At 44.5% G+C, this 14,899-nt stretch overlaps 1 protein-coding gene across 6 annotated transcripts in view; it reads right to left on the bottom strand.

Annotated features, from left to right (window-relative positions):
* Window positions 1–6,873: 6,873 nt before the first annotated feature.
* The window catches only part of LOC141774653 (voltage-gated potassium channel regulatory subunit KCNG3-like), a 9,204-nt gene continuing 1,178 nt past the window's right edge, over window positions 6,874–14,899 (bottom strand). The window contains exons 2-5 of one of the 6 annotated variants that reach the window (XR_012595402.1): window positions 14,579–14,875; window positions 14,277–14,344; window positions 13,923–14,024; window positions 13,764–13,778 (exon numbers count right to left, since the gene is read on the bottom strand). Coding sequence is in view for 4 of the 6 variants with exons in the window: in XM_074647483.1 (XP_074503584.1) it covers window positions 7,801–8,446; window positions 10,221–10,795 (1,221 nt within the window). In the remaining 2 variants the exon portion in view is untranslated. Of the gene's footprint in view, window positions 8,447–10,220; window positions 10,969–11,556; window positions 11,826–13,747; window positions 13,779–13,922; window positions 14,025–14,276; window positions 14,345–14,578; window positions 14,876–14,899 lie in introns of those variants that run through there. The other 5 variants (XM_074647483.1, XM_074647484.1, XM_074647486.1 and 2 more) reach the window with 5 other exon arrangements.

The raw sequence follows: 14,899 nt of genomic DNA, 5'->3' as shown, positions 1-14,899 counted from the left end.
TTATTATTATCATTATTATTATCATTATTATTATTATTATTATTATCATTATTATTATCATTATTATTATTATTATTATTATTATCATTATTATCATTATCATTATTATCATTATTATTATTATTATTATTATCATTATTATTATCATTATTATTATTATTATTATTATCATTATTATTATCATTATTATTATTATTATTATTATTATCATTATTATTATCATTATTATTATCATTATTATTATTATCATTATTATCATTATTATTATTATTATTATCATTATTATTATCATTATTATTATTATTATTATTATCATTATTATTATCATTATTATCATTATTATTATTATTATTATTATTATTATCATTATTATTATCATTATTATTATTATTATTATTATCATTATTATTATTATTATCATTATTATTATTATTATCATTATCATTATTATTATTATCATTATTATCATTATTATTATTATTATTATTATTATTATTATTATTATCATTATTATTATTATTATCATTATTATTATTATTATTATCATTATTATTATTATTATCATTATTATCATTATTATTATTATCATTATCATTATCATTATTATTATTATTATTATTATTATCATTATTATTATTATTATCATTATTATTATTATTATTATCATTATTATCATTATTATTATTATTATCATTATTATTATTATTATCATTATTATTATTATTATTATTATTATTATCATTATTATTATTATTATTATTATTATTATTATTATTATATACATATGTTTATATATTTAATAAAGTCTATAATCTGTTTCATGTTAGTCCAGTTATCCAGGCTGAGTAAAAGCAGTTATTTATATTTAATATTTAATAAAGTCTATAATCTGTTTCATGTTAGTCCAGTTATCCAGGCTGAGTAAAAGCAGTTATTTATATTTAATATTTAATATAGTCTATAATCTGTCTCTGAGTGTCTACTCACATCTGGATGAGTCTCACATCTGGATGAGTCTCAGTGATCCAGCTGTGATCAGCTGCTGCTGATGTCACTAACGGACGTCGCTTCACGTGACGCTTCAGAGGAAACGACGTGTTTCTAAAAACATATCTCCTTGTTTCCTCTCTCCTCAATTCCTTTCCTCGCCTCCTCCGCTCACATCTCCCGTGGGAAGGACTAAGACGCGAGGGGAGAGGAGTCTAGGAGAGGAGTCTAGGAGAGGAGTCGAGGAGAGGAGTCGAATAGAGGAGTCGAGGAGAGGAGTCTAGGAGAGGAGTCGAGGAGAAGAGTCGAGGAGAGGAGTCGAGGAGAGGAGTCGAATAGAGGAGTCGAGGAGAGGAGTCGAGGAGAGGAGTCTAGGAGAAGAGTCGAATAGAGGAGTCTAGGAGAGGAGTCGAATAGAGGAGAGGAGTCGAATAGAGGAGTCGAGGAGAGGAGTCGAGGAGAGGAGTCGAATAGAGGACTCGAGGAGAGGAGTCGAGGAGAAGAGTCTAGGAGAGGAGTCGAATAGAGGAGTCGAGGACAGGAGTCGAATAAAGGAGTCGAGGAGAGGAGTCGAGGAGAGGAGTCGAGGAGAGGAGTCGAATAGAGGAGTCGAGGAGAGGAGTCGAGGAGAGGAGTCGAATAGAGGAGTCGAGGAGAGGAGTCGAGGAGAGGAGTCGAGTCGAGGAGAGGAATTGAGGAGAGGAGTCGAGGAGAGGAGAGGAGTTGAGGAGAGGAGTCGAGGAGAGGAGTCGAATAAAGGCCTTTTGTCCTGATGAACTTCCTGTGAGACTGCTGGGGTCACACGGTGTGTCACATGGTTGTCATGGTAACCAGCTGAACAGAGACGTGACTCAGACAGACGTTCGTCAACTCAACACAGAAATTAATTAATTCATGAATTCATGAATTCATGAATTAATTAATTAAGTGACTAAAAGTGAGAAACTGAATCTCTTCACCTCAAAATCTCGTTTTAGTCTCTGCGGCCTGAATTCTGCTGTTACCATGGAGACTGTGACCTGATGGTCTCTGTCACCATGGTGACGGATTCTGGGTCACACTCTGCCTGTGTGTGTGTGTGTGTGTGTTTGTGTGTGTTCTGTTAACATGATGCCTCCTCTCAAGCATCCCATCACCGTCTCCGTGGCAACAACGCCAGAAATATGACACGTTACACAATATCTGGATCAATTTGTCTCTTTTCTCCACCTCGTCCTGACAACAGCGTCCAACATGTCAACACCAGACAGAGAGAGAGACAGAGAGACAGAGAGACAGAGAGACAGAGAGACAGAGAGACAGAGAGACAGAGACAGAAAGAGAGACAGACAGAGGGAGAGAGATAAAGACAAACAGAGAGAGAGACAGAGAGACAGACAGAGGGAGAGACAGAGAGACAGAGACAGAAAGAGAGACAGAGAAAAAGACAAACAGAGAGAGAGACAGAGAGACAGACAGAGGGAGAGACAGAGAGACAGAGACAGAGACAGAGACAGAAAGAGAGACAGAGAGACAGAGAGACAGACAGAGGGAGAGACAGCGAGACAGAGACAGAGACAGAAAGAGAGACAGAGAGACAGAGACAGAGAGAGAGACAGAGAGACAGACATACAGAGGGAGAGACAGAGAGACAGAGACAGAAAGACAGAGACAGAAAGAGAGACAGAGAGAGAGAGAGAGAGACAGAGGGAGAGACAGAGACAGAAAGACAGAGACAGAAAGAGAGACAGAGAGACAGACAGGTAGAGAGAGAGAGACAGACAGGTAGAGAGACAGAGACAGAGAGACAGAGACAGAAAGAGAGACAGAGAGAGAGAGAGAGAGACAGAGAGAGAGAGACAGAGAGACAGACAGGTAGAGAGAGAGAGACAGACAGGTAGAGAGACAGAGACAGAGAGACAGAGACAGAAAGAGAGACAGAGAGAGAGAGAGAGAGACAGAGAGAGAGACAGAGAGACAGACATACAGAGGGAGAGACAGAGACAGAGACAGAAAGACAGAGACAGAAAGAGAGACAGAGAGACAGAGAGACAGACAGGTAGAGAGAGAGAGACAGACAGGTAGAGAGACAGAGACAGAGAGACAGAGACAGAGACAGAAAGAGAGACAGAGAGACAGAGAGACAGAGACAGAGAGACAGACAGACAGGTAGAGAGACAGACAGGTAGAGAGACAGACGGATTCTTTTACAACAAAATAATATTTAATATTTTTATAAACTCTAAATATTTTCTGTACACCGTTAACCGTTAACAGACGGTACATGGTGTTAACCGTTAACCGTTAACCGTTAACCGACTGTACATGGTGTTAACCGTTAACAAACTACACATGGTGTTAACCGTTAACCGTTAACTGGTTAGGGTTAACAGACGGTACATGGTGTTAACCGTTAACCGTTATCCGTTAACAGACTGCACATGGTGTTAACTGTTGTAGGGATTTGGCAGTAACAGGTTTGGTTATTAGCAGATTAATTAATAAATAATACGAGAATTATTAATATTAATAAGAATTATCAATAAACATTAATAATAAACGGGGCACCTCCCTGGAATCAGGGACCAATAACCAAAACATTAATATAGTCTCATTAAATATACTAAACTATCAATTTGGAGTGTCAGATAATGCAGTGGGTTAGAAAAGATGGTTAGTTTGCATGCAAGACCTTGTCTATGTGAAGCATAAACTAAACACATCAGATGTGGCAAAGCCAGCTACCCAAATACAAATAACTACAAATAATATCACAACAGTCAAACTCAATGAATAACATTAAACCAAATCAATACAGGTACATTCTAGAAATCAAAGTTGAACAGTCTTGCTCAGCCATGTGTAATTGCTACTGCTAAGGTAAGCCCAGCACGTTACCAATCCATGGAAGAAAAGGGTTTGTAATTCCATGCGTTGAAGTTGTGGTTCCAAGTCAAAGATGTTGTCTTTGCTCTGCTCAAATCAAGTTGTGCAGATTGGAGGAAGCAGATCGCTCCAATACTTCTTCCCAGCAGCTTGATAGCTTGGTGCTAACTTCCTTGCGGTTTTTGCTTGAAGTTAGTTGGTAAAAGGCAGGCTCTCGCGTCCTGTGCCTTAGAAGATCCTTGTGTTCCTATGGCTGTTTCCTAACAGGCCATAGATCAGAGAGCTTAGGTGGGGAGAGCAACAGTTCACCTCCAGCAGGTCAGCTGGGATAAGGAGAAGGAGCAGGAAAGAGGAGGAACAAAGAGATTCCTCTGTTTTTTTCCTGGGTGAATTTCACACCTATGTGTGAATGCTACAGTAGCCAATGGCTACTGAGCTGAGTCCACAGCCAATGGCTGCATGACTCAAGGATCCTGAGAAGCGTAGTTCATTGTCTTTGCCACCAGTAATGGTGGGTCCCTACACCGTTAACCGTTATCCGTTAACAGACTGTACATGGTGTTAACCGTTAACCATTAACCGTTAACAGACTGTACATGGTGTTAACCGTTAACCGTTAACAGACTAAACATCAACACCTGGTCAACGGAATGCCTCGCCATCAAAATACTATGTACTATAGTATAAAAAACATGTACCGTCGTATAAATATCATGTACTGCAGTATGAATACTATGTGCTGTAGTATAAATACAATGTACTGTAGTATAAATACTATAGTATAAATACTATGTGCTGTAGTATAAATACTATGTGCTGTAGTATGAATACTATGTGCTGTAGTATAAATACTATAGTATAAATACTATGTGCTGTAGTATAAATACTATGTACTGTAGTATAAATACAATGTACTGTAGTATAAATACTATAGTATAAATACTATGTGCTGTAGTATAAATACTATAGTATAAATACTATGTGCTGTAGTATGAATACTATAGTATAAATACTATGTGCTGTAGTATAAATACTATGTACTGTAGTATAAATACGAAAGTATAAATACTATGTGCTGTAGTATAAATACAATGTACTGTAGTATAAATACTATGTGCTGTAGTATAAATACTATGTACTGTAGTATGAATACTATAGTATAAATACTATGTACTGTAGTATAAATACGAAAGTATAAATACTATGTACTGTAGTATGAATACTATAGTATAAATACTATGTACTGTAGTATAAATACGAAAGTATAAATACTATGTGCTGTAGTATAAATACTATGTACTGTAGTATAAATACTATGTACTGTAGTATAAATACTATGTACTGTAGTATAAATACTATGTGCTGTAGTATAATGTGGCTGGTTAAAGGTTCAATGATAGTCTGACTAGTTGTGCTCTTTGAACTCCACCAACGAAGAACAAGAAGAAGAAGAAGAAGAAGAAGAAGAAGAAGAACAAGAAGAAGAAGAACAAGAAGAAGAAGAAGAAGAAGTGTGTTCAGTGAAATAATTCACACTTCAACTTCCTGTCTCTGAGTCAGCTGTCGCCATGGAAACCATGGACGGTGTCCAGGAACACCACAGCGTGCTGGTTTAACGGTCCGTCATCCGGCGGGGCTTCGTTTATTATTTTAATAACTTCTTCAAAAGAAAGCAGAAGGCAGCGTTGATGTGATAATTAAATCATAATTTAATAATAATTTCATAATAATGATTAAATGGAAGTTAGAAACTAATAACAACCATAAAGATGTGACTGATTATAATAAACCTGATTCTGACATTTCATAATAAATTTATAGCACTGAAATATTTCACTTTCAAACTCATCACATGACTGAACATCTACGCGGATCAGTTATTAACTATTAATACGTCCATTAATAATCTATCAGACTCCATCGATAAGCTTCTCATCATCACATCTGAATCGGTGAGAATATTATTCCCTGATTTGTTTGTAAATATCAGAGTTTAAAGTCCTGTCATGACTTCATCAAGAAATTATAATATGAACCATAAAATAAACCTAAAAACTGTCAAATCTTTTAGTTCTTAGCGTTTGTCAGACGGACGTCTGCAGTACCCGCAGTCTGGTGGCAGCAGCAGCGGTGTTACGTCCAAATCCTTCGCAGAGTGAGAGACAGTGGTCAGTTCATCAACTTTGTGTTGTTGTATCCACGTCAGCTGCAGCGTCTCTCGTAGATCAGTTGATGAATTCTGCAGCGTCTCGTAGATCAGTTGATGAACTCTGCAGCGTCTCTCGTAGGTCAGTTGATGAACTCTGCAGCGTCTCTCGTAGGTCAGTTGATGAACTCTGCAGCGTCTCGTAGATCAGTTGATGAACTCTGCAGCGTCTCTCGTAGGTCAGTTGATGAACTCTGCAGCGTCTCTCGTAGGTCAGTTGATGAACTCTGCAGCGTCTCGTAGATCAGTTGATGAACTCTGCAGCGTCTCTCGTAGGTCAGTTGATGAACTCTGCAGCATCTGTCGTAGGTCAGTTGATGAACTCTGCAGCATCTGTCGTTGGTCAGTTGATAAACTCTGCAGCGTCTGTCGTTGGTCAGTTGATAAACTCTGCAGCGTCTGTCGTTGGTCAGTTGATAAACTCTGCAGCGTCTGTCGTTGGTCAGTTGATGAACTCTGCAGCGTCTCTCGTAGGTCAGTTGATAAACTCTGCAGCGTCTGTCGTTGGTCAGTTGATAAACTCTGCAGCGTCTCTCGTAGATCAGTTGATGAACTCTGCAGCGTCTCTCGTAGGTCAGTTGATGAACTCTGCAGCGTCTCTCATTGGTCAGCTGATGAACTATGCAGCGTCTCTCGTAGATCAGTTGATAAACTCTGCAGCGTCTCTCATTGGTCAGCTGATGAACTCTGCAGCGTCTCTCGTAGATCAGCTGATGAACTATGCAGCGTCTCTCGTAGATCAGTTGATAAACTCTGCAGCGTCTCTCATTGGTCAGCTGATGAACTATGCAGCGTCTCTCGTAGATCAGTTGATAAACTCTGCAGCGTCTCTCATTGGTCAGCTGATGAACTATGCAGCGTCTCTCGTAGATCAGTTGATGAACTCTGCAGCGTCTCTCGTAGGTCAGTTGATGAACTCTGCAGCGTCTCTCGTAGATCAGTTGATGAACTGTGCAGCGTCTCTCGTAGGTCAGTTGATGAACTCTGCAGCGTCTCTCGTAGATCAGTTGATGAACTCTGCAGCGTCTCTCGTAGGTCAGTTGATGAACTCTGCAGCGTCTCTCGTAGGTCATTTGATGAACTCTGCAGCGTCTCTCGTTGGTCAGTTGATGAACTCTGCAGCGTCTCTCATTGGTCAGCTGATGAACTCTGCAGCGTCTCTCGTAGATCAGTTGATGAACTCTGCAGCGTCTCTCGTTGGTCAGTTGATGAACTCTGCAGCGTCTCTCATTGGTCAGCTGATGAACTCTGCAGCGTCTCTCATTGGTGTAATGGAAAATTACATTGTATGTAATGATGTCTCTTTATGCAACAGTGGAAAGTTACTGTCTGGGTGCTCTTCGTCTCATGTAGTGAGAAAGTACTGAGTGTTGACTTTTACTGGGACACTGTTTGAGTAAAACAACTCCTTATCTGTGCAAAACAACTCCTTTTCTCACAGTCCCTGTTGTAGATTTCTATATAATCACATTGTAATAATCTCCTGGGGAGCACTCTTCTGCAGACTTTGTGCGACTCTGTATAACCAGTGCCTCTTCTTGCAAGAATAAAATACAACAAAGACATTTCATCTGTTTGGGATCTTGATTTCAACGTTCATTAGGACTCATCTTGGAATACTGAAAGAATTTCCATTACATTGGTCAGCTGATGAACTCTGCAGCGTCTCTCGTTGGTCAGTTGATGAACTCTGCAGCGTCTCTCGTTGGTCAGTCGATGAACTCGGCGGCGTCCTTCGTTGGTCAGTTGATGAACTCGGCGGACAGGCTGTGGGTGCAGCGGGCGGAGCGTACTTTGAGCTCATGGTAACACTGAATGAAGCTGTGGTAGATGAAGGTGATCGGCAGCGCCAGCAGCACGATGCCGCTCACTACGCAGACGCCGCCCAGCACGCGGCCCGCCACCGTCACCGGGTACATGTCCCCGTATCCCACCGTCGTCATGGAGATGATGACCCACCAGCAGGCGGCGGGGATACTGGCGTAGTCCTGGTTTCCGGCCTCCAGGTCCAGGCCGTGCTCCAGCAGCTGAGCTAGTGCGCTGAAGATCGCCATGGCGACGAAGATGAAGACCAGCAGCATCATCATCTCACGGTAGCAGCGCCGCAACGTCAGGCCGAGCGTCTGCAGGCCCAGGAAGTGACGCGCCAGTTTGATCACCCAGAAGATCCGCATGATGCGCAGGACGCGCAGCGTGACGCCGGCCCGCTGCAGCTGGGAGTTCTCCCCCGTTAGGATCGTCATGGTAACGGAGACGTAGTACGGCGTGATGGCCAGCAGGTCGATGATGTTCAGAGGACGACGAACAAACTGCCATTTATCCCAAGACACGAGGAAACGGACGATACACTCTGCTGTGAACCAACCGATACACACTGCCTCAATGACCCTGCAGGGGGAGCAACCAATCAGAGAGAGGGAAGAGAGAGAGGACCAATCAGAGAGAGGGAAGAGAGAGAGGACAAATTAGAGAGAGAATAGAGAGAGAGGACCAATCAGAGAGAGGGAAGAGAGAGAGGACCAATTAGAGAGAGGGAAGAGAGAGAGGACCAATTAGAGAGAGAATAGAGAGAGAGGACCAATTAGAGAGAGGGAAGAGAGAGAGGAACAATCAGAGAGAGGGAAGAGAGAGAGGACCAATCAGAGAGAGGGAAGAGAGAGTGGACCAATTAGAGAGAGAATAGAGAGAGAGGACCAATTAGAGAGAGGGAAGAGAGAGAGGACCAATTAGAGAGAGAATAGAGAGAGAGGACCAATTAGAGAGAGACTTGTCTTGGACTTTAACACCGATGACTCGTGACTTGTCTTGAACCAATCAGAAAACATCCAGTCCAGCTGGATAACGATGAACTAATGTTATGTTACTACTATAGTTAACTATACTAAACTATACTAAACTAAACTAAACTATACTAAACTAAACTAAACTATACTAAAGATACTAAACTATTCTAAACTAAACTAAACAATACTAAAGATACTAAACTATACTAAACTATACTAAAGATACTATACTATACTAAACTATACTAAAGATACTAAACTAAACTAAACTCTACTAAAGATACTAAACTATACTAAAGATACTAAACTATACTAAACTATACTAAACTAAACTATACTAAAGATACTAAACTATACTAAAGACACTAAACTATACTAAACTATACTAAAGATACTAAACTATACTAAACTATACTAAACTAAACTAAACTATACTAAAGATACTAAACTATACTAAACTATACTAAAGATACTAAACTATACTAAACTATACTAAACTAAACTATACTAAAGATACTAAACTATACTAAAGATAGTAAACTATACTAAACTATACTAAAGATACTAAACTATACTAAACTATACTAAAGATACTACACTATACTAAACTATACTAAACTATACTAAAGATACTAAACTATACTATACTATACTAAACTAAAGATACTAAACTATACTAAAGATACTAAACTATACTAAACTATACTAAAGATACTAAACTATACTAAAGATACTAAACTATACTAAAGATACTAAACTATACTAAACTATACTAAAGATACTAAACTATACTAAACTATACTAAAGATACTAAACTATACTAAAGATACTAAACTATACTAAAGATACTAAACTATACTAAAGACACTAAACTATACTAAACTATACTAAAGATACTAAACTATACTAAACTATACTAAAGATACTAAACTATACTATACTATACTAAACTATACTAAACTATACTAAAGATACTAAACTATACTAAACTATACTAAACTATACTATACTATACTAAACTATACTATACTATACTAAACTATACTATACTATACTAAACTATACTAAACTATACTAAACTAAACTATACAATACTATACTAAACTATACTATACTAAACTATACTAAAGATACTAAACTATACTAAAGATACAAAAGATCATTTCGGGACTTGATCTGGAACTTGAGTGCAAAGACTTGAGACTTGTGACTTGCAAAGCAATGACTTGGTCGCACCTCTGGTATACAGTATATATATATATGTATATACCGGTATATATATGTATATATCAGTGTATATATATGTGTGTATATACCAGTATTATGATATGTACAGTATACACAGTCTATGTGCTCTGGTGGTGTCAGACGGGTCCTACCTGTGCTGGTTCAGGGTCTCGGTGGTCTTCCAGTCCGGTAAGGTGCTGGCACACAGCATCACCATGGAGATGACCACGAACAGCATGGAAACCGAAGTGAGGATCTGGGCCAGCGGCGAGGACGTGGGCTCTTCAAACGTCTTCCTGATCGTCTCCAGCCAGCGGCTACGGGGCTCCTCGGGGGCCAGCGGCGCCTCCTCAGGAAAGAAGTGGACGAAGCAGTCGGACATGCGGTCGTCGAGGCGCCGCTGGCAGCACGGCTGCAGGTCGGTGCTCTCCAGACCCCAGTACAGCATCTCGTTGTAGAACGAAAGCTCGCACATGTGCGGCACGAAGCGCAGCGTCCCGTACTGCACGTACAGCATGATGAAGCTGAAGGCCTCCGAGTGGCGGTCGAAGAAGAACTCGTTCCTGTCGCGGTCATAGTCGTCGCATAGCTCCAGCAGCTCGCTCTCCGACACGCAGCGATGCAGCCGACTCAGTCTGCTGAGAGGGAGGCGCGTCATCAGCTCCGCCGGGAAGGAGAACCTGCGACCGCCGACGTTCAGGGTCCAAAGACTGGTTCCGAAGGTCATCCTCTGTTGGTAAGAATCACCGACTGGTTCTGAAGGTCATCCTCTGTTGGTAAGAATCACAGACAGGTTCTGTCCACCAGCCTCAAACTGTCCAACTGCCTCAAACTGTCCACCTGCCTCCAACTGTCCCACAGCCTCAAATTGTCCACCTGCCTCGAACTGTCCACCTGGCTCAAACTGTCCACCGGCCTCAAACTGTCCGCCTGCCTCAAACTGTCCACTGGCCTCAAACTGTCCACTGGCCTCAAAATGTCCGCCTGCCTCAAACTGTCCGCCTGCCTCAAACTGTCCACTGGCCTCAAGCTGTCCACTGGCCGCAAACTGTCCGCCTGCCTAAAACTGTCCACTGGCCTCAAACTGTCCGCCTAACTCAAACTGTCCGCCTGCCTCAAACTGTCCACTGGCCTCAAACTGTGCGCCTGCCTCAAACTGTCCACTGGCCTCAAACTGTCCATTGGCCTCAAACTGTCCCACGGCCTCAAACTGTTCGCCGGCCTCAGACTGTCCACCGGCCCCAAACTGTCCGCCTGCCCCAAACTGTCCACTGGCCTCAAACTGTCCATTGGCCTCAAACTGTCCCACGGCCTCAAACTGTTCGCCGGCCTCAGACTGTCCACCGGCCCCAAACTGTCCGCCTGCCCCAAACTGTCCACTGGCCTAAAACTGTCCACCTGCCTCAAACTGTCCACTGGCCTCAAACTGTCCGCCTGCCTCAAACTCTCCACCGGCCCCAAACTGTCCGCCTGCCTCAAACTGTCCACCGGCCTCAAACTGTCCACCTGCCTCAAACTGTCCACTGGCCTCAAACTGTCCACCTGCCTCAAACTGTCCACTGGCCTCAAACTGTCCATTGGCCTCAAACTGTCCCACGGCCTCAAACTGTTCGCCTGCCTAAAACTGTCCACTGGCCCCAAACTGTCCGCCTGCCTCAAACTGTCCACTGGCCTCAAACTGTCCGCCTGCCTCAAACTGTCCACTGGCCTCAAACTGTCCATTGGCCTCAAACTGTCCCATGGCCTCAAACTGTTCGCCTGCCTCAAACTGTCTACTGGCCCCAAACTGTCCGCCTGCCTCAAACTGTCCACTGGCCTCAAACTGTCCGCCTGCCTCAAACTGTCCACTGGCCTCAAACCATCCATTGGCCTCAAACTGTCCCACGGCCTCAAACTGTTCGCCGGCCTCAGACTGTCCACCGGCCCCAAACTGTCCACTGGCCTAAAACTGTCCACCGGCCCCAAACTGTCCGCCTGCCTCAAACTGTCCACTGGCCTCAAACTGTCCACTGGCCTAAAACTGTCCACCTGCCTCAAACTGTCCACTGGCCTCAAACTGTCCACCGGCCCCAAACTGTCCACTGGCCTATAGCTGTCCCACGGCCTCAAACTGTCCACTGGCCTAAAACTGTCCACCGGCCTCAAACTCTCCACCGGCCCCAAACTGTTCCGCCTGCCTCAAACTGTCCACTGGCCTCAAACTGTCCACCTGCCTCAAACTGTCCACTGGCCTCAAACTGTCCACCTGCCTCAAACTGTCCACTGGCCCAAACTGTACCACAGCTTCAAACTGTCCGCCTGCCTCAAACTGTCCCACTGCTTCAAACTGTCCACTAGCCTCAAACTGTCCGCCTGTCTCAAACTGTCCACTGGCCTCAAACTGTCCACCTGCCTCAAACTGTCCACTGGCCTCAAACTGTCCACCTGCCTCAAACTGTCCGCCTGCCTCAAACTGTCCACCGGCCTCTAACTGTCCACTGGCCTCAAACTGTCCCACAACCTCAAACTGTCCACCGATCTCAACTGTCCACCAGGCCAAAACTGTAACAAAGCCTCAAACTGTCCACTGGCCTCAAACTGTCCCACAACCTCAAACTGTCCGCCTGCCTCAAACTGTCCCACTGCCTCAAACTGTCCACTGGCCTCAAACTGTTCGCCTGCCTCAAACTGTCCACTGGCCTCAAACTGTCCACCGGCCTCAAACTGTCCACTGGCCTCAAACTGTCCGCCTGCCTCAAACTGTCCGCCTGCCTCAAACTGTCCACCGGCCTCTAACTGTCCACTGGCCTCAAACTGTTCCACAACCTCAAATTGTCCGCCGATCTCAACTGTCCACAAGGCCAAAACTGTACCAAAGCCTCAAACTGTCCACTGGCCTCAAACTGTCCACCAGCCTCAAACTGTCCACTGGCCTCAAACTGTCCACCAGCCTCAAACTGTCCGACGGCCTCAAACTGTCCGACGGCCTCAAACTGTCCGCCAACCTCAAACTGTCCGACGGCCTCAAACTGTCCACCAGCCTCAAACTGTCCACCAGGCCAAAACTGTACCAAAGCCTCAAACTGTCCACTGGCCTCAAACTGTCCACCAGCCTCAAACTGTCCGACGGCCTCAAACTGTCCGCCAACCTCAAACTGTCCGACGGCCTCAAACTGTCCACCAGCCTCAAACTGTCCACCAGGCCAAAACTGTACCAAAGCCTCAAACTGTCCACTGGCCTCAAACTGTCCACCAGCCTCAAACTGTCCGACGGCCTCAAACTGTCCGCCAACCTCAAACTGTCCGACGGCCTCAAACTGTCCGCCTGCCTCAAACTGTCTACTGGCCTCAAACTGTCCGCCAACCTCAAACTGTCCGACGGCCTCAACCTGTCCAACGGCCTCAACCTGTCCGCCGGCCTCAAACTGTCTGACGGCCTCAACCTGTCCGACGGCCTCAAACTGTCCGCCAACCTCAAACTGTCCGACGGCCTCAACCTGTCCGCCGGCCTCAAACTCTCCACCGGCCTCAAACTGTCCACCTGCCTCAAATTCTCCAAGGGCCTCAAACTGTCAGCCTGCCTCAACCTGTCCGACGGCCTCAAACTGTCCGCCGGCCTCAAACTCTCCACCGGCCTCAAACTGTCCGCCTGCCTCAAACTCTTCAAGGGCCTCAAACTGTCCACCTGCCTCAAATTCTCCAAGGGCCTCAAACTGTCAGCCTGCCTCAAACTGTCCGCCAACCTCAAACTGTCCGACGGCCTCAAACTGTCCGACGGCCTCAAACTGTCCGCCAACCTCAAACTGTCCGCCTGCCTCAAACTGTCCACTGGCCTCAAACTGTCCGCCAACCTCAAACTGTCCGACGGCCTCAACCTGTCCGACGGCCTCAAACTGTCCGCCGGCCTCAAACTCTCCACCGGCCTCAAACTGTCCACCTGCCTCAAATTCTCCAAGGGCCTCAAACTGTCAGCCTGCCTCAAACTCTTCAAGGGCCTCAAACTGTCCACTGGCCTCAATCTGTCCGCCGGCCTTAAACTGTCCACCAGCCTCAAAGTATCCCAGGGCCTCAAACTGTCCGACAGCCTCAAACTGTCCGACGGCCTCAAACTGTCCGCCTGCCTCAAACTGTCCACTGGCCTCAAACTGTCCGCCAACCTTAAACTGTCCGACGGCCTCAAACTGTCCGCCTGCCTCAAACTGTCCACTGGCCTCAAACTGTCCGCCAACCTCAAACTGTCCGACGGCCTCAAACTGTCCGCCGGCCTCAAACTCTCCACCGGCCTCAAACTGTCCACCTGCCTCAAATTCTCTAAGGGCCTCAAACTGTCCGCCTGCCTCAAACTCTTCAAGGGCCTCAAACTGTCCACTGGCCTCAATCTGTCCGCCGGCCTTAAACTGTCCACCAGCCTCAAAGTATCCCAGGGCCTCAAACTGTCTGACAGCCTCAAACTGTCCGCCGGCCTCAAACTGTCCGCCGGCCTCAAACTGTCCCACAACCTCAAACTCTCCACCGGCCTCAAACTGTCCACAGCCTCAAACTGTCTGCCGGCCGACCGTCGGTTGGTGTGTCAGGACCTTTTACCCTGCCGTACTGCTTCCAAACCTCAGCATCTGTCTGTTGGAAGCACCAGCTGCTGCTTCCAAACTTCAGACTTCATCTCGTCGTCGTCTGTTAAACAGCTGAGGCTGCTGCTGTTTCCAGACGTCGTCTTGTTTTGGTTAAAAACTGCTTCCAACCTCCGTCTTCCATCTCTGACAGACGTTCTTCTTCATCAGAAAGACTTCTTCATCAGCTTCTCATGAGGGACGTTCTCTTCGCTGCGTAACTGAAATCAAATATGTGTCAGTAA

The sequence above is a fragment of the Sebastes fasciatus genome, chromosome 9, assembly GCF_043250625.1.
Source record: "Sebastes fasciatus isolate fSebFas1 chromosome 9, fSebFas1.pri, whole genome shotgun sequence".
Classification (NCBI taxonomy): Eukaryota; Metazoa; Chordata; class Actinopteri; order Perciformes; family Sebastidae; genus Sebastes; species Sebastes fasciatus.
Note: the sequence above shows the minus strand (reverse complement) of the source record. Positions and strands in the feature narration are given on the sequence as shown.